Here is a 21,151-nt window from a genome sequence, read left to right as displayed (position 1 = left end):
ATGCGTCAACCTTCGAGCCTGCAGCTTCGCAGATGAGCAGCGCCGACCTCAGACGTGTTCGTCGAGAAGTGGAACAGCTAACCCTCAGGTAGGCTCGTGGTCAGCCCCGATAGCGGATGGCATGCGGCTGCCAACTCCATAGGAAGGATGGTCGCGAAGCTTCTAGGAAGGTGTGTCAATTCACCGCTCTGAGAGAGGCCCGCTGCAGTATACTACAGGATCTATCATACTATCATATTAGCTTCTCCAGGGCGTGAAGTAGTGGCCAGAAGCGTAGCGTGGACTTACCTCCGAACGGACGTACTTCGATATGCAAGCAATGTGTTATGTATTGGAGCAATGCTGTATCCATCGCCAGAAGAACAAAGCAAAGATGCGTGTTTGACCGACAAAAGCATGATTACGAACTCAACCAGGGTTGAATGTTGAACACTGGTGATTTGAAAGCGACACGGGCCGGGACAGGGCGAGCGAAGTTATCCAGTTTATGACCTTCGGCAATCTGCAGGAAGTTGAAGAGCTTGAGGACGAAGGTTTCCGGGCAAGGTCTTCTTGCGATGTTCGCGAGGCAGTCGCGGACTCAGGGTCCGAGGTCCACCGCCGCTTCCTCGAGTTCTCGTTGGTAGGCCGGTGCCGCACTTCAATGGCTGCTATTCGTGATTGAAGGCGATCATGAGAACGATGTTCCGCAGCACGGAGGGATGAATTGTAGGCGATATACGGGCTTTGTATCACATCCACTGGCAGTCCTAGTAGACAGGTACTGGACAGATCGGGAAGGGCGGCGATATGGACGCCTGTGGGCGCATCGGTAAGTTAACTATATTTGGAAACACCGACTGACGCGGGCGTCCTGGCTCACTCTCTCAACTCTGTCGGCCATCTTGAATCCGGGCACATTATTGACCTACAACCTCTGTACAACCAGGTTTCAGCAGGTGGAGCCTTGGCTCTCACTGTGTAACATGCTTTCAGTTGTTTGCATAGAGTGCGACGATAGCTATGCATACCTGTAGAACGTCTGACCATTGGATGATCCTGGCCTAGGGTTGGTTACTCGCACAGAGTGGTACGTTCCTTCACGAACCTCTTATTAACACCGACGCGCTTGGTATTTCCTTCTGGCTAGCAGCATCGAAAGTCGGACACTTCGGCCATCTCGGATGCGACCGAATCGTCGGACGTGAGAAGTTGTGCGTGGACTGGCCAGTAAACGATCTGTGTTCAACGACCCAAAGGCATGGCCCAGATGTTGGCCCCAGCTTGGTTAGTCCATCTGCATATCGAGCGAGATGCCCTCACGAGATGTCCCCGGTCACCGCTTCATGTTGCAGCAGGTTTGTCACGCCGAGTCGCACATCCGTGACATTCAATGGACTTGCCGCCTGTTGTGGATTGCACCGAGTCTCCTCGCACGCGGCCAGCCATCTACGTACTAAGCAGTCCGGGCGAAGCTTCCTGCTCGGAAGGCTTGGCACGTTGTGGCGTCAGAGGGTGACTCCTCCAGGGACATCTCCAGTTAGGTCCTGATTTCAAACTTACGCATGTGGTATGGCTCAGGGTGAGCATTTCCGGTGTCCCTTCTGTTGTACCTTGCCTTGATCTTTCAGGGCCATACATATTGCGAACAGCAAGGCACCCCTTCAAGTTTGGCAATGCGTGCATGCACCTATCGAATTCGGGCATTAGGCGTGGTCTCAATGCCGCAATCGCTGAGTACATTGAATCTGTGTTGTTACCTGTCTGTCGTTAATGTGACTCCTGTCTACTTCGTGTCTTCATTGATACAGTCTCCTTGATCCGCGCGTGCTGCTTGACATGCGTGCGCTGCCACCGTCGACGCCTTCGCGAGGCTGATGGACACGACATATCCCTCCGAGACCTTCGTATCTACAGGACACAATGGACAAATTGTCAGCGACATTGCTGACGGTGGCCGGGACACACCGTTGACACAGAAAGCCCGCGATTCGACGGAAGACAGCGCTGCCGGCCGGTCTCGAACGTGACGGTGCGTGCTCATGCATCCACCTGAAAGTATGACGCTAGGGTCGCTTCGTTCCTCACACCAAACATCTGCTTGCCTATCGCGAATGAGGAGCTGGGTCCTGAGAAGGGTGCTATTCGTCATTAGTCGTCAAGAGATTGGTTGTCGGGACTTGACGCTGGCGACCACATTCGTAAGGGATGTCATGCCATGACCAAGCTCCCATGTCAAGTGTCCTAGGGGCCGTTGCTGGTATGCGTTCCCTATGACAGGCAGCTACTTCTGAAGGGATCACATCTGCTGCACGCGGCACAGAGGCATCAAATCAGGTTCCTGCGTGTCAAGGTGGCGGAAAATGGGAGCATTCACATAACAGCTAATATACAGATATGATGATGGTCTCGAGATACGACTAAACTACAATGGGTAACAGGGTTTGCAGTGGGTAACATGGATCCGATCCACGGCCAGCGGATGAGAGGGTATATACCAGGTAACAGTCGAACACCATGCGAACCGCGACTACTTGTCAGCAGCAGCAGCGGCCAATCTCTTCTTGACAACTTCTTCGGCGCCTTCCCATATACCCGGGCCACCCCGAACTGCAGCCTCCCATTGGCGGACCACGGACGTAGGTGCGCCCTCGGCGACGATACGCAGCGAGGGCCCACCGGCCTCTGTAGCAGCGGCGTTGATAGCTTCAACGGCGGCGTTCGCCGCGGGACTAGCTACCAATCCGCCTATCACCTGAACAAGGATCAGCTCGAGGCGAGGAGGATTCGCCTCTTCTGGCACGGTCTCGTGGAGAGCCAGCAAGCGCTGCAGCGTCGGGAACACTTCGTTCGGGGGAGTGCATGGAGAGTGGCGGTAGACGATGGCGAGGTGCGTGAGCGATGATAGATTGGCGAGCTGCTCCCAGCCAGACTCGGGCGGGGTCCCCGGCCCAGGGGCGAACGCGAACGAGGACGTGCCGCCGCTGTTGAAGGAGGTGACGTGGATGCGCAGGTGAGTTACGGATGGCGCGACGACAGTGGTGTCCCACCCGTCGCGGCAGGAGAGCCCGAGCAGGTGCTGCTCGCGCGAGCCTCCAAGAGCTTGCAACGCGTCGCAGCCCTGGACTTGCTTGTAGCCAGGGAGGTTGAAGCCGCATGCGAGGCTGTCCACGCCGCGACACGCGCGTAAGACGCGGTCGATGCTCTGGACCGGTCCTAGTGCGAATATGCCAAGGTGCCTGACGTGGGTGCGTACGAAGTCCGCAGGTTTGTTGCAGACCGCGGTCAGGAATGAACGCAGGCTGCGCGACGACGATAGAACCACCGTTTGATAGAGGAGGGGTTCTGTCCAGCGGCGTACCGCGGACGAGACGAGCGACAATGTACGCGCCGTCGCTAGGTCGGCAGCTGCGTGTTCGAAGATGTCTCGCAGCAGTTCCGCAGGAAGGTTGGAGAACACAGAGAGCTCGGGGGTGGACGACATCGTGGGTTGTGGCTGGATAGTGTGAAGGCGGGATGATATGGGACGCTATACGCGGTACAGGGTTGCAGGCACGTTCAAGTAGGTCGAGTAGCAAGGCAAGTGTGTGTTGCTCGTCGAGACTATACGGAGCTCACCTCGCGCCGCACCGTCCGTTATATAGGTCGACTTCAGGTGACAGAACAAGCCTCACATTGCGTTTTGGGGGTCTTCGAGGCTGGGAGCGAGCGCCATATCAGAGCGCAATCTTCACCCCAACTCGGTGGCGCGCGGTAGCGTAGCGTCATGGAGGCACCCCGGAGGCGAACAGAGCAGCGCCGTCGCGCTTTGGGCGAGCGACGGTGGAGCGCAGGAGAGTACTGCGGCCGACAGATGCTAGCGTCGGGCCAGAAAGAGCGAGGAGGGCTGCTCGACATGGCAAACGGCGACAAGAACGGTCTGGAAAGCCCAGCATGACCTTGCCTTTTCGGGCCACTCACGCCCAATCTTTGCCACCTCCGCCAGATTCGGACAATCTCCGTGCGGCACATTCGCGGGGCCTGGCGGCAACAGCCCCAATCTCGGGTATACTTACTTTCCGTGTGCACTTTCTCAGCGTGCTGTACCTATGTACAAGATACAAAATACAGTTGAAACATGCTATTTCGCGGATCGTGCCTACCGAGTACATCACAACATCCATCGTCTACTAGGTCAAGGGTTACGTTATGCCAATAAGGTTACAAGACAACCTCAAACCGCCCTGGCATTCACGTCGTCGTCGCATCCGTTGCAGCAGGCACCGCCGTCGGCGCACCATTCCCGACAGCGGTGTTAGTGTTCGGCGCCGTGCTGCCGTCCACAGCCACGCCCCTTGACGTCAGCGTGTTGAGAATGAGAGCCAACCCGTTCATCTGTGCAGGCTGCAACGACGCAACATTGATGTCTATTTGCATCGTTGTGGCCGTCTGTGACCTGAGAATAGCCGCAGGGCGTGGTTGGCTCGCAGGCGGGAGAGAGGTGATGGGCACAGGATCCAAACCAATCGCTTTAAGCGCAGGCAGATGGGTGACGGGCAACTGCACGGGAATAGCAGAGATCGTCGGCGTCGTGTTGGTCATGTTGGAGGTATGTGGCCGATAATGCGCCTGAGGGGAAGACGCGGCCGGCGTAGAAGATACGGGTGTTGAGGGTGAATAGGCTGTCGTGTGGGACGTCGCCGAAGTAGGGGTAGCAGGTGCATATGCTGACCCGTACGCCGGTCCGACCCTCTGAGCGCTATTTAGTGCCGTAGAGTATGAAGCGGCTGTTTGAAACGCAGGGCTGAGCGTGTATTGTGCAGCTCCGTATGGTGTCGCATAGGGATATGCGTAGCCACGATATTGCGATGTATACGCGGTGGGCGCCGAGGGGGTCGGATAGTAAGATGTTTGCCGCGGGGTAGTAGGAGGGGGAGGGGGAGGCGCTGCGGCTCGTCGCTCGCGCTCGAGTTTGTCAAGCTCAGAGCGCGCAGCCCGAAGCTCAGCATTGGTAGCTACAGTCTCGGCGCGTTCCCCTTCGAGCACGGCTTGTGCAAGTACGTAGGCCTGATCGCCAGGAGAAGCGCGCTGTCGACCGGTCAAATTTAGCACATCCACCAACACAAAAACAGAGTCAGGACGCACCTTCCCTTCCTCTATTCGTGCCCGTCGGAATCGCTCTTCTAATGACGTCCGCCTCTGCCAACATTTGATAGCAAAACGTGTTTCTGCACAAATGAGGTCGCCTTATATCCAAGCTGTGATGAGTGTAGTGTGCCGTACCTGCCATTTCTTCTCGTATGTAGTCTGCTTCCGTCGCCTTGCTTTTCCCCTTCAACGATGAGAACAAGGGGCGATGAATAGTGGCATCCAGATCTTGCTTGGGGTGTTGAAAGACATGGTATGGAGGAGACGGCGCACGACATCCTGGACATCCGTGAATGGTGTATCCACATCGGGATACAAGACAGAGTCGTGGTCCTCTGCTAGGCGAGAGGCGAGCCTACAGATAGCTGTTACAACGTGATGAAAACGTGCGGTGCACAAGCCTACGCACCGTGTAGCCGTTTGTGTCATGGCATCTTCCTCGTCTGCCAGTCGGTCCTTGGCCACAGCCCTCCTCTTTGTTCTTGCAGCCACAGCCTCCACATCTGGGAATGGCCTGTATCCGGCCCTCTTTTTCAGGCTGTTGATCGATCTCGTAGGTCCATCGTCGACGGTGATGGGGTCTATGTCCAGAGTCGAGCTGGAGGCAAGGACTGGCGTCTGCAACTCTGGTGCAGGAGTAGCGTACGCAGAGTCGCGACCGCTGGACCGCGCGTATCCGCCGGTTTCGACATTGAGCGTGGTCGAGAGCTGGACAGAGGAGGGAGTAGGAGAGAGAGACTGCGAATTAGCCTGGATTTTCGACATCTCAGCCCTTGGGCGATTTGTTTTGTTTTGTTACGTTTGCTGTCTTCCACTGAAGCTCGTGACCGCGTGACTGTGGGATTCGTGGCGCTCGCGTGCTTCAGGGCAGGTGGCCGATCGCGGCAAGTTCCGGTCGATTGCCACGGCCGCCATGGGCGCCCTGTGGGCGCCAACCTGAGAGGGATCTCGGTAACACATCTCGAATACGTTCTTGCTACTTACGCTCCCAATACAATCGGCCGCACGGGCGCAGAGTACAACAGTCCCGGAACTTTGTGACCTAATTACAATACAATGCTATCCACACAGACGCAAGCTCAGACCAAATCAGACGCCGCCAGCTTGACTGGTACCCCCGGCACCATGAGGAGCTTGAGTTTGACTCTGTGCTTGGGCGGCGTCCGCCTGCATCTTGGCCAACGCGATCCTTGCTCTCTTCAGGAGCTCAGTCGCCTGTCCGACTTCTTCTGCATTGCTGGAAGCGATGGGCTCCAGGAGTTCTTTCGCCAAGACCAAATCCCCTCCGCCGTGGATGATGTGTAGCGCGCAACGTAAACGGACGACTTGGCGTACTCTGCCACTGGTTTATCTAACACATCCACAGTGAGAAATAGAATGCAGTCAGCATGCGCACGGACAGAAGGGCGGATGGCGAGAAGCCGGATTGGGGGGATGGAAAGGCGTAAAGACGCGCAACTGAGAGTACGCACTTGCGGCTTGGCACACATCCATCACCCGTCTGTGGTAACTCGCAGCTTCTGCGAACTCGTCCAGGTCATTGTGCAGCTTGGCCAATTTGAGATGAATGTTCGTCTCGTACGGGTCCGCCCCGATCAGCGCGCGCTTGAAACACTCCATGGCTTCGCGCGGTCTGCCAGAACATAGAACGGAAGGACATCCCCTTTCAGTGTTACGGCAACGCGTACGACAGCATCGAGTTCCTCACCGTCCCATTTCTTCATAGCAGATGCCCTGTGCTTGCCAGATGCGGACATCGTACGGCCTGTTGTGCGATCAGAATTTAGTCAGTCTACGAGCGGTGCTAATATCGGAAAAAGTGGGCGGATAGATAGGTGATAGGAAGCATAAACTGGGCTTACCGTAGCGCTGTGGCTCGCTGGTAGTAATGGAGCGCATACTGATGCATGCTGAGCAGCTCGTAAGCTTGCCCTAGACCGTACCATGCGCGGTAATCCTTCCGATTAACATCTACCTCCGAGCGAGGGTGCAATAGACATAAGCAGTTAGCGTTCATGTGTCTGGCAGATGGAGGAACTGTGCCTGCCGCACCTACTGCTTTGCGGTACGCCTCGATGGCTGCATGGGAATTCTTCGTCTCCACGTACTCGTGGCCCATCAGCGTCCACGCGGACAGATATGTTCTGTCCAGTTGAGTTGCACGCTTGAAGTATTTGATGGCCTTCTCGTGGTCATTTCGAAGAGAGAAATAATTCCCTGAGGTAATACGACATTGTCAGGGTCGTAAGAGCAGACCGCGCGCTTCTCACATAACTGTCACTTACCGATGAGACAACAGATCTCTGGGCGGTCTTTATCGATGATAGTGAATTCATGTGCCACTGTAGACAACGCAGACTGATCCTCTGTCACGTAGAGAATATTGGAATATATGTCAATATCGTCTATGCGATAGGGATCAACAGCGAAGATCTTTTGGAACTGTGTTGCAGCCTGATTGAAGTCTGCAGCGGGCCGGATGTGAATAGAGCGACGAATACCTCCGGACAAGGCTTGACGAACCATGCATATGATACAGCACTCCGGCGCGGAGTGACATGATCCAAAGACTGCGAGGGAAGAGCTCCTCTCCAAGCAGTCGATCACATAAGCCCAACTCATTATCCGTAGGGCTATGGAAAGTGTTCAATGTCTTGATTTGGAACATCTGCACGAGTGGATGTGTCGGTGGCAACGGCAGTAAAGGCAGCATGGATGATAGCTGTTGACGTATTTAGGCGAGCATTCCGTAAGGGTCGTATCGCCCACCTCTTCGCTATCTCCTAGGCATTCACCCAATACCATCCATGTCGACCAATTCCAAGGGTACGAGGCAATAGATAGGAGGGCGCTCTCTATGGCTTCTTCTCGGCGGTTTAGCCGACATAGAAACAGGGCCTTCCTAGTGTGCTTTGAACGTACGTGACTGCTGGTCAACGGAATATAACGAATATGAACGCACAGGAAAAGCAGGAACGGATCTGTTGCGTTCCTTACCATCTCCAGCAGGTCAATGAGAGATGTGTTGACAGGTAGTATAGGTTGGTGGCGCGTTTCTGTGAGACATACTCTCTTACCGCGTTGGAATTCTTACAACGGGGCATACGCACTGTCCAATTTATACCAATCTCTCAAAGCCTGTTTCTCACTAGCCTGCACATTTATGTTTTGCGGCCAACTGCAAGCATATATACGGACTCACCATATACTGGCTATATACACTCAAGAATTGAGCCTTTGCACTCTTGCAAGTCCTCAGCCAGTGGACAGCCCTCACAAAGTCCTTGCCATCGAAGAGTGCCCGAGCAGTCGTGATGTAGTCCCTGTCTTCCTCTTCCCACTCCTTCTCTTGCCTGCGAACATTCTCAGGAAGAGACTGGAGCCGCGGGGCGTTGGCATGTCTAGGTTGTGTGATTGGTGCCGCGACCGCCTCGTTTGGCGGAGGTGGGGCACGTCGTTTTTGGTCCGGGATTCCTAGGAGCAGTTCAGACGCCCTGCGCGGGCGTGTGTGACGATAGCTCAACATTCAAAGTGGTTTGTAGCTCACCACTTGAACGCGTTGATCAGTCCTCTATCGCCACACTCGCGTACCGCGTCGCGGAGAGCGGCCACCATGTCGGCGTCGACGATTACAGCTGAAGCCATGGCGGGTGGTTGAAGCACGCAAGGTACCGCACCGCAGAAGGGAGCCTGGGGTGGACACGCAGAACTGGAGCAAGCGGGAGGATGACCGTGAGCGCGGCAGATGAAGAGAGGAGTGGCACAAAGCCGCGATGCGCGTAGGCGCCGGAGGACCGACGCGTCCAGAGTCCAAGACGCGCATCGAACTCCGCCGCATGGGCCTCGGTGTCGGTACGGGTACCTGCTCGCCACCGCAAGGAGTCCTTCCACCACTGTCCGCGGTGCAAGGGCACTCTCGTCACTGAAACTCATCTGGGGTCGAGGAGCTGACGGGCTCTCGAGTCGCCATTCGAGGGTGGTACTCCGGAGAGAAGAATACAGGTCCTCGAGGTTCCCGATAGTCCAGTATTCGATCTCCCGAGGACAAATGGCCGTTGGCCTTCTTGACTCGTGTCTCTGGGCTTGTCTCCTGGGTCTTCTGTGGCGTGTATCATGTGTGCTGTTGACGCGGAAGCCAACGTCTCGGCCTACGAGGCGTCGTTCAGAGCATTGCCGTCTTGCAGTGTTCCTTGGATCTGGTGAGTGGTTGGCGTCATCCGATGTACAGGACATTCTACAATATGTCTGCCAGGCGGCCATACCAGCGAAGCTTTGATGCTGCTGTCGGCCCTTGACTTCAACCGCTACTCGCCTCGAACTTACATCACTAGTGAAGGTGACGCCCTCAGCGCCAGGAAAGCCGCCGCCTTGGAACTTAGCAGAGCTGCGGATCTTGGAAATCACGTCGTCTGTATATCTCCTCCGATGTCAGACTTACATGCGTGGCTGAACAAGGCTCGTGCCGCATCCCTTTGAAGGACAGAGTACGTGAACGTTACACCATCTTGACCATCCCGCGGGCTCGGCGAGTGCATCAGCCGCTCTATACGACCCCCGTCACCGCCGCACGCTCTCTGCTGGCGTGCATTTATCATGTCACTGTGATACCTTTCGTAACGCGCACCTACTTCGCGGATGTTCTCATCCTGAATGGCCCCGGCACATGCTTCGTCCTGTGCTTGGCAGTATTTCTGAACCGAGTGCGTCTTGACAGCAAATATTCTGGCCCGAGACATTGGCTAATTCGGCACTGGTTCGTGCGTACAGATCCTCGGTCTCGAGTCACCGCGGCTAGTCTACGTCGAGTCTTTCGCACGAGTGCACTCGCTGTCTCTTTCTGGGAAGCTATTGAGACCCTTCGTTGACAGGTATTTGTCGGGATTTCGTAACATGCGTGTGTACTGAGCTGTTTCCAGGTTCATTGTCCAGTGGCCCGGATTGCTGAGAGATAATCGAAGAGGCGACCACCTCGGGTGGCTCGTCTGAACCATCCTTCTCTATCCTCGGCAGAGAATGCGTTCAGACCGCGGATATCAACCTTCTATGCCCTCGCGATAACCGCGATTGCGTATCGGCGTGCCACCTAATGCCCACTCATTCCCGAGTGGACCGGGAGGCAGTGCTAGGATATCCGAACATTTTCCACGTCGCTGTCAATGGCGCGATATCGAACATCAATCCTCGAAGTCGAAGGTGTACGTGCCAGCATACAAATGGCCGCTTGGACACATTGCTTATTTGCATCGCGCTGGCCGTGCCTTAAATTTACGTGGCTTACGCTGTAATGAGTCGGTCGTTGACGCACAATAACCTCACATCTGAACCTGAAATGCGCACCGAAAAGGAATGCATAAATGAGGGGACAAGAAGGGAGCATCGTACATGTTTGCGCTTCCACACGCGGGCAAAATCTCGGTACGACCAGACAGGATCACAGCACTGAGCAGAGCAATGGAATACGGCGCAGGGCATCAACTCGGTCCTACTTCCGAGTCCATCTGTCTTCACCGTCATTACGGCCCTTCCTAGACGGAGACGCGCTACGTCCGCGTCCTTCCCTCTTTGTGGGTTCCCATCCTCCGCCACCACCGGCTTGTTGAGGATGCAGTCTCCGTTCCAGTCTCTGACCGGCCTGGAGAGACTTCACTAGGTCTTTTGATGCCAAGCGAAGATGCATGAAGTTGCAGAAGCCCCCACGGTTGCACTCTCCATTCTCATTTTGACGGCAGCATGCCTCACGGAAGTCGGTGACGGGCGACAGTTCGGCGTATAGTGGACGACCTAGAGGCCCTTTGTTAGCAATGGACTCGGAACAACGTCTGAGGTAGGCTGTACTCACCTGCGTACCAACGGTCGTTCAAATTGTCCACGGCCGCCTGTGCCTCCGTCTCCCACTCATACCGAGCATACACATTGCCAATAAGGTGATCGCCGACGTTGTCGCAGACCTAACCCGTACTGTTAGCTACACAGAACGCGCGAACACGAACGCAAGACTTACGTGGAGTTCTAGGAGATGCCCGAACTTCGCCAACTCGCAGTACAAATCCTCGTAAACCGCGTCGAACCCCTCCTGCAGCTCCTTGTCGGTCAACTTGCAGATGGGGTCGTGGGCCGGGTTATGGTAGACATTGGGCAAGAGGATCGTCTGCGAGAACGCTGGCTTGATGTGCTTTCGTGAGCAGCGGTCGCCGTGTCGGCATGCACCGATCTTTGCAGACCCAGTTAGTCTGGAGAACTTCGGAAGGAGTAGCGAGCCACTCACTTTGTAGTAGAAGGAGCAGTTGACGCGATCCTGCTCCGTACCAAAGATGTTTGCCTGCGCAGAATCAGCGAAATGCACAAATGCGAAGAAAGCAGAGCACGCACCAGATGTGAAGCCATGCTCGCTCGCTGTTACAAACGATGTTGAACACTGAGGCATACCAGCGGCGCTTATATAGGTGGCTGAGAAAAGCTGACTAATAACATGGAACAACACTCCGCCGAATTTGGAAATGTGTTCGAGCAACGTCTCCATCTTTCTCGGAGTGCCAATGTACTCATCCTCAACGTAAGTACGAGCCTCGACAGTCGACATATCGCATGGCTGTAACTCTATAGGGTTGTCTACATCTATAAGGCTCCTTCGCAACGCACTGGCAATGATCGGAGAGTTCCGTGGAAGCGTATCACGATAGTTTGGACGGTGCGACGATCCGAATTCCTGCAAAAAACGCTTCTGACGAACATCGGCGAGGAAGGCTGCCCATTATGCAGGAATTGATCTATTTGGCACTAGGAATGGTATTTGTGCGCACCAGGATCGTCATGGGACAAGTCAGTTGCAATCGACATGGTCTTTTACCTCGTCAACGTGAAACATAATAGATGAGAGAGTACGCAGCGTTCCTTGGGCATGCTTGCATTACTAACACTTATGGCAGCACAACGCCAAAGGATGCAGAGCAGACCTTGTTTGTGAAGCTGCTGGTTCCTCCGTGACGACCACGGCATAGATGAGGTGTTCACTGAGTGCTATGGCATGTCCCGGGCTCCTGCATCTTGCCCTACGTGCGTATACGCGTCGTTCGTTTTGGGAAGGGCAGTAGATGTGAGTTCTCCATATGCATACCATATGTCTGATTCCATCGTCTGGCAGCCGCTAAATTCTTGAATATTCACTATGTCAGCCGCATACCCTCCTGACACCGTGCCCGAGACGATATCTCACAAGGCTCGTGTTCTTTCTAACGATCTCACCTACGATGCGCTGAATCACCGTTGATCATATGCCCGTCGTCATGAATCGGACAGCACAATGGAAGGCCTGCGTCCCGCGTTCCTATCAGTGCAGCAGCTCGGCCGCCAAAGACGTCGAGGTGCATACAGGTCATCAGGCAATTGTCACCGCCGATTCCTGGTTCAATGACCAAGCCTTTGCGGCCTCCGCTGTATGTAGTCACTCCACGGTGTCTTTGCTCGCTCAGCAGGCTTGGCTGACACCGACAGAGCTTCGTGACATGGCGTCTCCCGTCTTTTGGGAAAGTTGCGTCGGTCATCTGTGAATGCGACGAAGCCTTAGGCACCCGCCTGACTGGTTACCCAAGTGAGTCTTGTCTCTGACGGCCTCCGCACTCATCGGTGGTTTTCTGGCGGATGTCCTTCCTTCCGCTCAGTATCCTCCACAGTCGCCTTGTACTCGGGCTCGGCCTTTCAGACGTTCTCGCAGCGATTGTCAGGGTCCCTCTTCCTCTCTGATGAGAACGGGGGTGCCCATCGCAAATTCACAGCCTCACTTCGTCAGTCTCCGTGCTGATGGTAAGTTCTGAATGCCCAGACAGAAGGATCCAGCTTGTAAGAGCAACATTGCTGCTACTGATTCCCCTCATGTGGTACACTCGACCTCTTGTGTCGATGATCGCTGCGGTGGTGGCCCAGTCGCTGTGCTATAATTTTGATCGGGATGGGCCCTTACCGCTCCGAGTCCCGACTAGATGGTCGCGGCCATAATGAGGAGAAGCCAGGCGAGTGTTCTTCCGTTCCGAAATGCAGTAGGCTGTGCACTGTGGGACGGGACCATAGATTAGATAGCAGGAGAAGAGTGGACCTCTCACGATCGCTCAGCGAGGTTGAGAAGGATGTCTGGTTATGAACGGCGGCCGCCTATTCGGACCCGACCAACGCAGCCCCAGCTCCCAGAATAAGCAGCAAGCTTCAATGGCCGCCAAGCGCGTGCGCGAAGGCTTGGCTGCTTGGCACGCCGATATGGGAATGCTTTGGATCTGCTGGGATCACCTTCCCCTTGGCCTTGCCGCGCATATGCCGAGAAATTCCAAACTCGGCCGGCGGTGCGTTGTTCGTGAAGGGAAGCATGGGCGGCAACGTAAGCGCGCAGGATAATATCCTTTTTGCTAGAATATCTAACGTACTTTCCTCCAGCTTCGACACCGGCGAGCACATGCGTCCCTCATCGCTCTCGCAGACCTCTGATGCGTACCGGCGGGCCGCAGGCCATGTCACGGCATTCCATGTCTCGATTGTGTCCTTCGTTCTGCCTGCCAAGCTCGACCTCGATGCTATACAGGTTTATCCGCCGGTCAGCGTGGTATGCCTACTGTTCATTGTCTTAATGGTAAGGTTCATCTTGTACACGGGCCTCAGCCCCGAAATTGCCATGATATGAATTAACCTGGCCTTCATCTGATCTCCAGCCGTGCAGCGCACTAGGACCAACGACGAGCCCACAGGTCTGGGCATGATGGCCGCGGACTACAGTACTCGCTCAGCTCTCCAGGTCTAAGTTCAAGTTTCATGTTCGCGCCAGTCCAGGCCTGACAGTCGCCCGACATTCCTCATTGTGTCGATCCGTTCGCTGACGGCAGTGCCTGGTTTTCCCGCTTGGCAGTGTTGTATTCGACAGGGTCCAGCGTATGTTCCGTGACCGCTGGACAGTCGGTTCTCCCTTCCTCCTCCATGGGGCGCGGGAGACCGTGCGTGGGCGGGGATACATCGAGGCTCCGATGCTTCTCGGCGCGCCACTAGGTAATGCCGTTCTATCCAAATGATTTGCTGATCTGCATGGTTTGCCTGTGGAGGTGGATACTTATCTGATTTCCCTCGGGGACAGTGCAAGCATAACCAGCGGTGACTAAGGTGTCGGGCAGGTACTGCTCCGGTAGCTGAAGGCTTATCTTGGCGTTCATTACAGTGCACCCGCAACTGCTACGCGCGGAGTCTTGCAATCGCAGCCTGTTGCTGTTCCGCTGGCCACTATCTCAGTGTCTGTCCCTTTGTGAGGTGAAATGGAGGAGGCGCATGCCGTACTGGCACGGTAAAACATATTTGGCGTCGAACTTGGTGGGCAACAAAGCCTGATTGGGCCCAGAGGGGATATCTAGATTGCGGGAAGCTACGCGGAATCAAAGACGCAATCTAGATGGGTCTCTGGCCCTCTATCAGACGCCGCTGACGCCATTGGAGTCTGCAGCCTTATACAGCTCTTGCAGCGTACACGCCGTCCGACGCCGGCTTCCTCAGGCCGGCTGCTAGCAGGGACACTGAGTAATGCATGTATCACTGTGTGGCCGATACGTGCGTCCAATGCGAGACAGCCATGGTTCTAGCGAGCGCATGCACATGTAGCCAACATACAACAGTACTTCTCGATGCTCGCCGTAAGCGGCTACGGTCCATCGAAGATCCTCTCTATATACGCAAATCCCAACCCCGCGCATCCGCGCCCCGAAGTCCCTCGGCGCGGCCACCGTGCATTCCATCAACCGCCGCGGTCTCATCGACGCTGGGGCGCCCACGACATGAATGGGTCCTCCCAGGGCGGACTGGGATATGACGGAGTCGGTTTGTAGTCCCATGTCCTGACCGCCTGCGACTGCAGCAAGGGAGGAGATACAGTCACGCCCTGGGAAGACCCGCTCGGAGTTGGCCGCGTCCCGAACGTGCTGTATGTGGCGGACGCGTTTGTTGACGCCGATATCGTGGCACGGTTCGGATTGGTGGCAGCTCCGAAAGGATCCGGAGGGACATTGATGTTCCCCAGGGCCGTCCTGTGATCAGGAGCAGTCGCGAATCAGCATGTGCACCCAGCATAATGGAGATCTGAGCGAGATGATTGGACGAGGACGTACGATGTGAATCTGTCGAGATCGGCAATGTTCTGGTTAATCAAGCAGTTGGATGAGCCCGACGTGTGACTCGTGGAGCGGCCGAGGATGTCGGCGGCCTTGCGGAGGCGCAAAGACAGCTCGAGGATGGCGTTGTATGTTGCGGGGTCGTTGAGACAGCCGCAGTGCTCGCCTGGTCGAGCCGAGTCGCAGGCGCCGCTAGGAGGGACCAGTCGGTCCCAGATCTCGCCGAAAAAGCTGTCCTCCAAGCCCGTCTTGTCCGCGGAGCAGGCGAATAACGAAGAGAGGTCATAATCACCGTTGAAACCGAGCCCGCAAGAAAAATGTGGATCAAGAGGCGAGATGGACATGGGAGAAGGAGTCCCGACGGGTGAGCTGTCGGCAGCAGAAGGGCTGGAGGGCACTCTCAACGGCCCGACGCTCATGAGGGGAGAATTATGTGACGGGAAGTTGGGGGCATGAGGAACCATGCTGCCCGACTCCGGGACCGGGGAAGTACGACTCGGTCCATCCGGCGTCGAGCCTCTAGAAGAATGACCACCGGTATTGATTGTCAAAGGCGGCATAGACGAGGTCGCAGCCTGGCGGGCTCTGTCGTTGGTATCTTGCCCTGCAACCCATCGCGGGTGCGGTTTATTCTTCAGCTGAAAAACTAGCGGTCAGAATCGTTCTGGACGGCAGGTGCGATGCCCTCACCTCCCGGATGACGCTCTCGAGTTCCGCTACACGCTTCTGAAGGCGGCATTTCTCATCCTGAGAGTCACCGCTGGGATGCCTTTTAGGATAGGGATTACTTAGAGTACACAAGCACGAGATGCTATACCCACTTCCGGCTCGGATCGTCTACCTCGTAGACGCAGAGGCCAGTCTATGGGAGATAAATGTGAGGATGCTAGCTTCAACGGCATCGCTCGTAATGACTTACCAGCCCCAGTTGCGTGCACCGACCGCACGGACGTTTGCGGTCACACTACCGGAAACGAACGGCGTGAGGACACTGATTAGCAAACCCACACTAGACGCACCATGCGCTTGGATGTGTGGCAGTTGAGGCATGATTGCGTAGTACGGTTACGACGCTTGCCTGTGGGACAGACACCCCGCGTTAGTGTCGGAAGCGCAGGACACGTTGTCGAGGAGGCGTACGTCGGTGATCATCCTCGGGCGTCGTGCGTTGCTTGACGGAGTCTGTGGCTGTCCTCTTCTTCCGGCCTTGAGGCTCAACGGACATGGCTTAGTGCGATCTGGGGCAACACGAGTGGAGTAGGAGGATCAGCCAAGAGCGGGATGGGCGGCGAGGTGCGGCGTGTTTATGGGGGAAGTAGGACGAGGGCGGGTTCTATTTATCTTGGCATGCGTGCATGGCATTGTCATACGAAGAACGAGTTACGGAAAGCAGATACGGACTTGGACGTGCAAGGCTCGGGGAACCAATGGCAGGGCAGGGGGGCCAATCTATTGAGAAGGGAAGAGCCATGCAGCGGTCGTGAGACGCCAGCTGGGACAGACCATCAGCAGGGCGTGCTGCGAGCTCCATGATCGCATCTGGAGAGCACGAAGGATGGACGCGCCTGGGACGCGCACGGACTCTGTGCATAACAGGCCCGGCGGAGCGGTACAGCTGGCATGGCGCCAAGTTGGCGCCAAGCCTGCCGAGCATGACAATTCAGAGAATCCCCGGCTCGGGTGGCCTCTCCTGCTCTCTCAGGCTCCCTCAGCCGCTGCCCCAGCCTGGCCTGTGGCTGCTCCCGCATCCTTCGCGCCTCCCACCCCTCCTCAACCCAGCGGTTCTGCCCTGCCTGGACCCGCGACACCCCACCCGTCACGCACCGTCACACCCCCGAACGCCGCATGGCCTGTCCTGAGCGCGATGCCGCCGACACCGAGCGCCATCGTGTGCAGGTCCAGCGGCCCTTGGCAGGCCCTCGCGCACAGCAGAGGCGATCCGTCTGCCTTTCGCGCCGCGCAGCCTCGGCCATGCGACAGCAGGACCCCTATTTATTGGTGGGGAGGCCTGATCCGGCAACCCGAGATTTTGCTTTTTTTGTCCGGACGTAGCCTTTCGATTTTGTCCGGATTAAATCAGGCCTTACGAGGTTCTGGTCGGTGCTGTCCGGACTCTGCATCAGGCCTCGGGGCAGGCGGTTCGGTGTCCGGATTGCAGGATCAGGCCTCCTGAGCCATGCAACTCACCGCCTTCGCACCTTCAATATGCACAGATGCAATGGGAGTACTACAGTAGTACTGTGTGAACGCACATTCTTGCCCCGGCAAACCTGCGTGCATACACTACTGAGTTTTACTATCATTGTGAGAACAGTTATGTTGTTTATGCAACCCAACTACGATGCGGACATATGAGCCTCAATAAGCCTCGTGTAATGTGTGTCGCTCATGGCCCACCGGTGCTCTGAGTTGTCCGGGCCCTTGTCCGGACTAGGATCAGGCCTCGCGCGACATGGACCACCATGTCCGGATACTTCCTCAGGCCTCCGTCCGCATAAGGGACGATTTTGTCCGGATAACATCAGGCATACCCCCCTCAATTGGCCGGATTTTGTCCGGATTAAGATCAGGCCTCTCCCCCAATTGATAGGGGTCCTGCGACAGCCCAATCGCTCGATCGAGGAGCGACACAAAGCCGCAGGCTGATGCCCGAACTCTATCATCGCACCTCTTCGTCTCTTGGCTCTTGGCAAGGGCGTTTCGCCACAACGCTCTCTTTGTCGACTAGGCACCGAAGAAGGCTAACTTACAAAGCGCACCCGAGCCGGTAGGAAGATTAGCTATTCTTGGGCAATGCGAGCCTCCCCCGCAGCTTGCCGGTCCACTCCCCAGACACTGGGCGCCAGTGCCGTAGTTCGCGGGGCGGATCTCTTGTCCTCTAGCATGCACGGGGCCTCGGTTAACGGCGTTGCGCGCGTCGGATGCCCCGCCCATATGGTTTGCGTACCTCGCATTGCGAGAAGATCGCCACCGACGCTTGTCGGCTCTTATGGTCTGCAACGGAGACTAACCGCCACCATGCAAACGCGCGCGTTCCCCTACGCGTCACTTTACGACGAGTCACGCACCCGTTATGCCTACGCCCGACCTCTGCCTCCACCAATGACGTCCGGGGACGGCTACTTGCGGAAGAAGACCGTCAAATGTGGTTTGGCTCGATAATCCGTGGTAACTGAGTCTGCGCAGGCCTCACCGCTTTTGGTCTGACGCCCACATGTGCGTGGACCGCAGGCGCGCTCACTCGTTAAGCGCAAGACCGTGGCGGACACTACAGGATCAACCCGGCTGTCTCGCAGCCCTACCGATGTCAGCCACTCCATATTATTACGAGGCACCACGCAGGACATACCCAGCCTACTCAGGTCAGTCATTCCAAACGGGCCAAACGCACACATCACTTCTCTGCCTTCGAGGGAGACACTGATCTCACAAAGGGTCCAGTCATTGTGGCACTCATGGGGGGTACGGTACGCGACCGTCGTCATCTGCATATGATGCCGCGGAGTGCGTTTATCATCACATATTCAACGAAGGCGGGCGTTGATGGAGCAATGATGGGATTGTGGATCGTCCGAGCCACCGTTCTCTTCTGCTACGCTGCCTTCCTCGTCCAAGGAATGAAGAATGCCGTATGTTAGCCCCCTGCCCATGCGGAACCTTGTGGTGCCCAGCGAGCGCTGATCGCACCCCGGCTTTGAACCGACTCTCAAAGGCTGTTGCCTATTTACCAATGAAATGTCATGATGGCTGTCAATGTCACTCAATGAAGGTACCGGGGTCCGGTTGACTGCCTAGCGACAATCCACGAGAGACATTCATTGGGCGGCTGACCACCTTCGATGTCCGCGAACGCTGGACAGCCTGTCCCTCCGGAGCTCGTGCAACACGCCTCGACGGGATGTCATTTGACACTGGATGGCATTCTGCGCCCATGATACCGACGGCCCGGAAAGAAGCAGGGCGTGCCCGGCCATTTCCGCGGAGGCGCAAGGTCGCCGGTGGTGAACATGCCTTGATCCATCGAGGCAAATGGGGACATCAAGGCCGGACAGAGTCTACAGCTCCTCTGATAGAAGCAACACAGAAAGTGGGGTATGACTCTTGTGCCTACGACGTCAACTAATGCCAATTCCAGTCCTAAATTTCGTCGAGACTTGGGGACTGAGAGTACTTACCTAGATGACAGGGAGACAACGCTTTCCTGAGTGTGTAGGTGACGTTGAGTATGTTCGAGTCGGTGTCGGTTAGACTGAATGTTTGCTATACACGTTTCAATGTAGGGCCTGAGGTGCTGCAAAAATACTCATCAGGTGCTTGGCGCCCTCCAACGTAACGACGTGGCTACATTACCACAAGCACCGGCGGACCATCATGCATTCGGAATTCAATGGTTGACCGCGAGGTATGGCGCTAATTCCAATGATCTCCATGATAGTAGCACTGGCATTGCGACGCTAAAATCGCCTCGGTCAGCACATATACCTCATCGTACCGTCGTACACAACCAGCCGACCTGAGAAGATAGAAGAGCGTATGCCAGCAGGTCTTACGGCACTCACAACATATTCAAAGTGGTTGTCGTCGGGTCGACCCGACGATTACATCTCCGCCGTGGCCGTGTCCCGCACGACTCAGCGAGTTGAGGATGAACCAGCGGCACCTTTGAAATTATGATCTACAGAGCTTCGTGGGCACGGTAAGTGTAGTACGCGGTACCGGTGGAGTGTGACCTAGATAGACCTGGACCAGATATCGTGTTGGCCGTTAGTATATGTACCAATCACAGTCGATCGGTGCAGGGCGGGAGAAGCCTACCTTGGAGTCTTTGTGCTAAAAATATAGCTCCAGGGTGATGTAGCCAGGTTGGCGGTCCTCGTCGCCACGGTCCGGGGAAGTCGGATAGACTTGCTCCGTCAGTCATTGATATGCAGTGAGAATCGGCGCTCGTGTGCGCAGCAACACCTACTGTATACAGTATGGATGACGGATCTACGCCTGTGAGATTGCGCAGAGCTCTTCCTACGAACCTACATGCAGGCGATCTACTAGAGTTGGAGTACACGAGGGTTGGCATAGGCGCGTAGTCGACCCATGGTGTCGTTTTGTGCCTAACTCCAATGTGCAACTTCGGGGCAAGGTCAGTGACATACCTTCTTCGCCATCAACTCGCGCAGGTGTAAAGACGCCTGAAGCGCTGCGCTCGGGGTTGTCGCCTCCCGAGCGCCCGAGCTCCGAATGCACAGTGCAAGTACGCCGTCTAGTACCGCGTCCCATCAGAGTGATAAGGCGATCACTTGCCGTAAAGGTCTCCATGACGGTACCACCGCTCCAAACATCGCTGTATGTAGGGTGGCCCAGGGAGCACAGAGAAGAACAACACAGTTGCTCTCGCGGGCTGAACCTCCGAGTCGGGAGTGATGTGTGGTTCAGGAGCGACAGTGAGCGCTCTTCAGGATATTGGCACTTTGCTCAAATTCTGCGGGTAGACACGGTGCTCGGTGGTCTGATGCACACGAATGGTGAGTTATTATTAGGGCAAGATAGAAGGCGGAACAAGATACGAACACCCACTGGTCTAGAATGCCGGATCTGCTGAGTTATGACGTTTTCAACCACGACCCTGGAACGGAGCCTTGCCAGTGATACATGGTCGATTTGTGGTATGTTGCCAGGACCACAAGGCGAGGAAGCTGTCGGAGAGCATAGGACAAAAGATAGGTTTAGAAGCATAGTTGGGATCGACCACAACTCTTCGTGCGTGACGTTGCAGGCATTTCTACTCGCAATTGGCAGGAGCGTCGCACGCGAACTTCCTTGACCAGAGAACAACATTGAGCGGACATAGGCCAATGGCATCCGCGCCATTTCTGTACGCACCGCTCACCGGAGCCACAGGAGCAATGCCATCAAGGCCC

At 55.9% G+C, this 21,151-nt stretch overlaps 8 protein-coding genes across 8 annotated transcripts; 2 read left to right on the top strand and 6 right to left on the bottom strand.

The window, feature by feature from the left end:
- Window positions 1-2,265: 2,265 nt before the first annotated feature.
- Window positions 2,266-3,627, bottom strand: B0H18DRAFT_975902 (uncharacterized protein). Its single transcript, XM_048044116.1, has one exon. It carries the CDS (start codon window positions 3,461-3,463, stop codon window positions 2,510-2,512), a length of 954 nt encoding a protein of 317 aa, XP_047899121.1. The 5' UTR covers window positions 3,464-3,627; the 3' UTR covers window positions 2,266-2,509.
- A 457-nt stretch (window positions 3,628-4,084) lies between these two features.
- On the bottom strand, window positions 4,085-5,931 carry B0H18DRAFT_975898 (uncharacterized protein). The gene is made up of 5 exons (XM_048044115.1): window positions 5,516-5,931; window positions 5,380-5,461; window positions 5,242-5,338; window positions 5,104-5,186; window positions 4,085-5,046 (listed from the first exon to the last, which is right to left on the bottom strand). Exons 1-5 carry the CDS (start codon window positions 5,869-5,871, stop codon window positions 4,210-4,212), a joined length of 1,455 nt encoding a protein of 484 aa, XP_047899120.1. The 5' UTR covers window positions 5,872-5,931; the 3' UTR covers window positions 4,085-4,209.
- A 134-nt stretch (window positions 5,932-6,065) lies between these two features.
- Window positions 6,066-8,866, bottom strand: B0H18DRAFT_975892 (TPR-like protein). Its single transcript, XM_048044114.1, has 12 exons — window positions 8,654-8,866; window positions 8,309-8,600; window positions 8,217-8,259; window positions 8,069-8,162; window positions 7,876-8,008; window positions 7,630-7,828; window positions 7,392-7,571; window positions 7,159-7,323; window positions 6,969-7,077; window positions 6,815-6,871; window positions 6,579-6,739; window positions 6,066-6,389 (listed from the first exon to the last, which is right to left on the bottom strand). Exons 1-12 carry the CDS (start codon window positions 8,749-8,751, stop codon window positions 6,196-6,198), a joined length of 1,725 nt encoding a protein of 574 aa, XP_047899119.1. The 5' UTR covers window positions 8,752-8,866; the 3' UTR covers window positions 6,066-6,195.
- On the top strand, window positions 8,866-10,437 carry B0H18DRAFT_975889 (glycosyltransferase family 1 protein). Its single transcript, XM_048044113.1, has 5 exons — window positions 8,866-9,305; window positions 9,359-9,513; window positions 9,585-9,806; window positions 9,874-9,974; window positions 10,023-10,437. The coding sequence occupies exons 1-5, from the start codon at window positions 9,155-9,157 to the stop codon at window positions 10,090-10,092; spliced, it is 699 nt and encodes a 232-aa protein (XP_047899118.1). The 5' UTR covers window positions 8,866-9,154; the 3' UTR covers window positions 10,093-10,437.
- B0H18DRAFT_975887 (uncharacterized protein) lies at window positions 10,438-11,532 on the bottom strand. The gene is given in 6 exon segments (XM_048044112.1): window positions 10,438-10,514; window positions 10,528-10,887; window positions 10,946-11,054; window positions 11,108-11,317; window positions 11,372-11,425; window positions 11,476-11,532. The coding sequence occupies 5 exon segments, from the start codon at window positions 11,488-11,490 to the stop codon at window positions 10,589-10,591; spliced, it is 687 nt and encodes a 228-aa protein (XP_047899117.1). The 5' UTR covers window positions 11,491-11,532; the 3' UTR covers window positions 10,438-10,514; window positions 10,528-10,588.
- A 2,956-nt stretch (window positions 11,533-14,488) lies between these two features.
- B0H18DRAFT_413697 (uncharacterized protein) lies at window positions 14,489-16,375 on the bottom strand. The gene is made up of 6 exons (XM_048037985.1): window positions 16,256-16,375; window positions 16,156-16,200; window positions 16,058-16,098; window positions 15,927-16,005; window positions 15,234-15,874; window positions 14,489-15,152 (listed from the first exon to the last, which is right to left on the bottom strand). Exons 1-6 carry the CDS (start codon window positions 16,256-16,258, stop codon window positions 14,879-14,881), a joined length of 1,083 nt encoding a protein of 360 aa, XP_047899116.1. The 5' UTR covers window positions 16,259-16,375; the 3' UTR covers window positions 14,489-14,878.
- Window positions 16,376-16,741: 366 nt separating this feature from the next.
- B0H18DRAFT_951020 (uncharacterized protein) lies at window positions 16,742-17,123 on the bottom strand (the record flags this gene model as incomplete). The annotated part of the gene is made up of 2 exons (XM_048042002.1): window positions 16,742-17,029; window positions 17,061-17,123. The coding sequence occupies 2 exons, from the start codon at window positions 17,121-17,123 to the stop codon at window positions 16,742-16,744; spliced, it is 351 nt and encodes a 116-aa protein (XP_047899115.1).
- A 2,960-nt stretch (window positions 17,124-20,083) lies between these two features.
- B0H18DRAFT_1101233 (uncharacterized protein) lies at window positions 20,084-21,054 on the top strand (the record flags this gene model as incomplete). The annotated part of the gene is made up of 5 exons (XM_048032518.1): window positions 20,084-20,302; window positions 20,374-20,484; window positions 20,542-20,674; window positions 20,723-20,755; window positions 20,909-21,054. Exons 1-5 carry the CDS (start codon window positions 20,213-20,215, stop codon window positions 21,052-21,054), a joined length of 513 nt encoding a protein of 170 aa, XP_047899114.1. The 5' UTR covers window positions 20,084-20,212.
- Window positions 21,055-21,151: the final 97 nt, after the last annotated feature.

This window comes from Fomitopsis serialis, assembly GCF_022376445.1.
Source record: "Fomitopsis serialis strain Sig1Antser10 chromosome Unknown B0H18scaffold_4, whole genome shotgun sequence".
In the NCBI taxonomy this organism is placed as follows: Eukaryota; Fungi; Basidiomycota; class Agaricomycetes; order Polyporales; family Fomitopsidaceae; genus Fomitopsis; species Fomitopsis serialis.
This window is presented reverse-complemented; position numbering and strand designations above follow the sequence as displayed.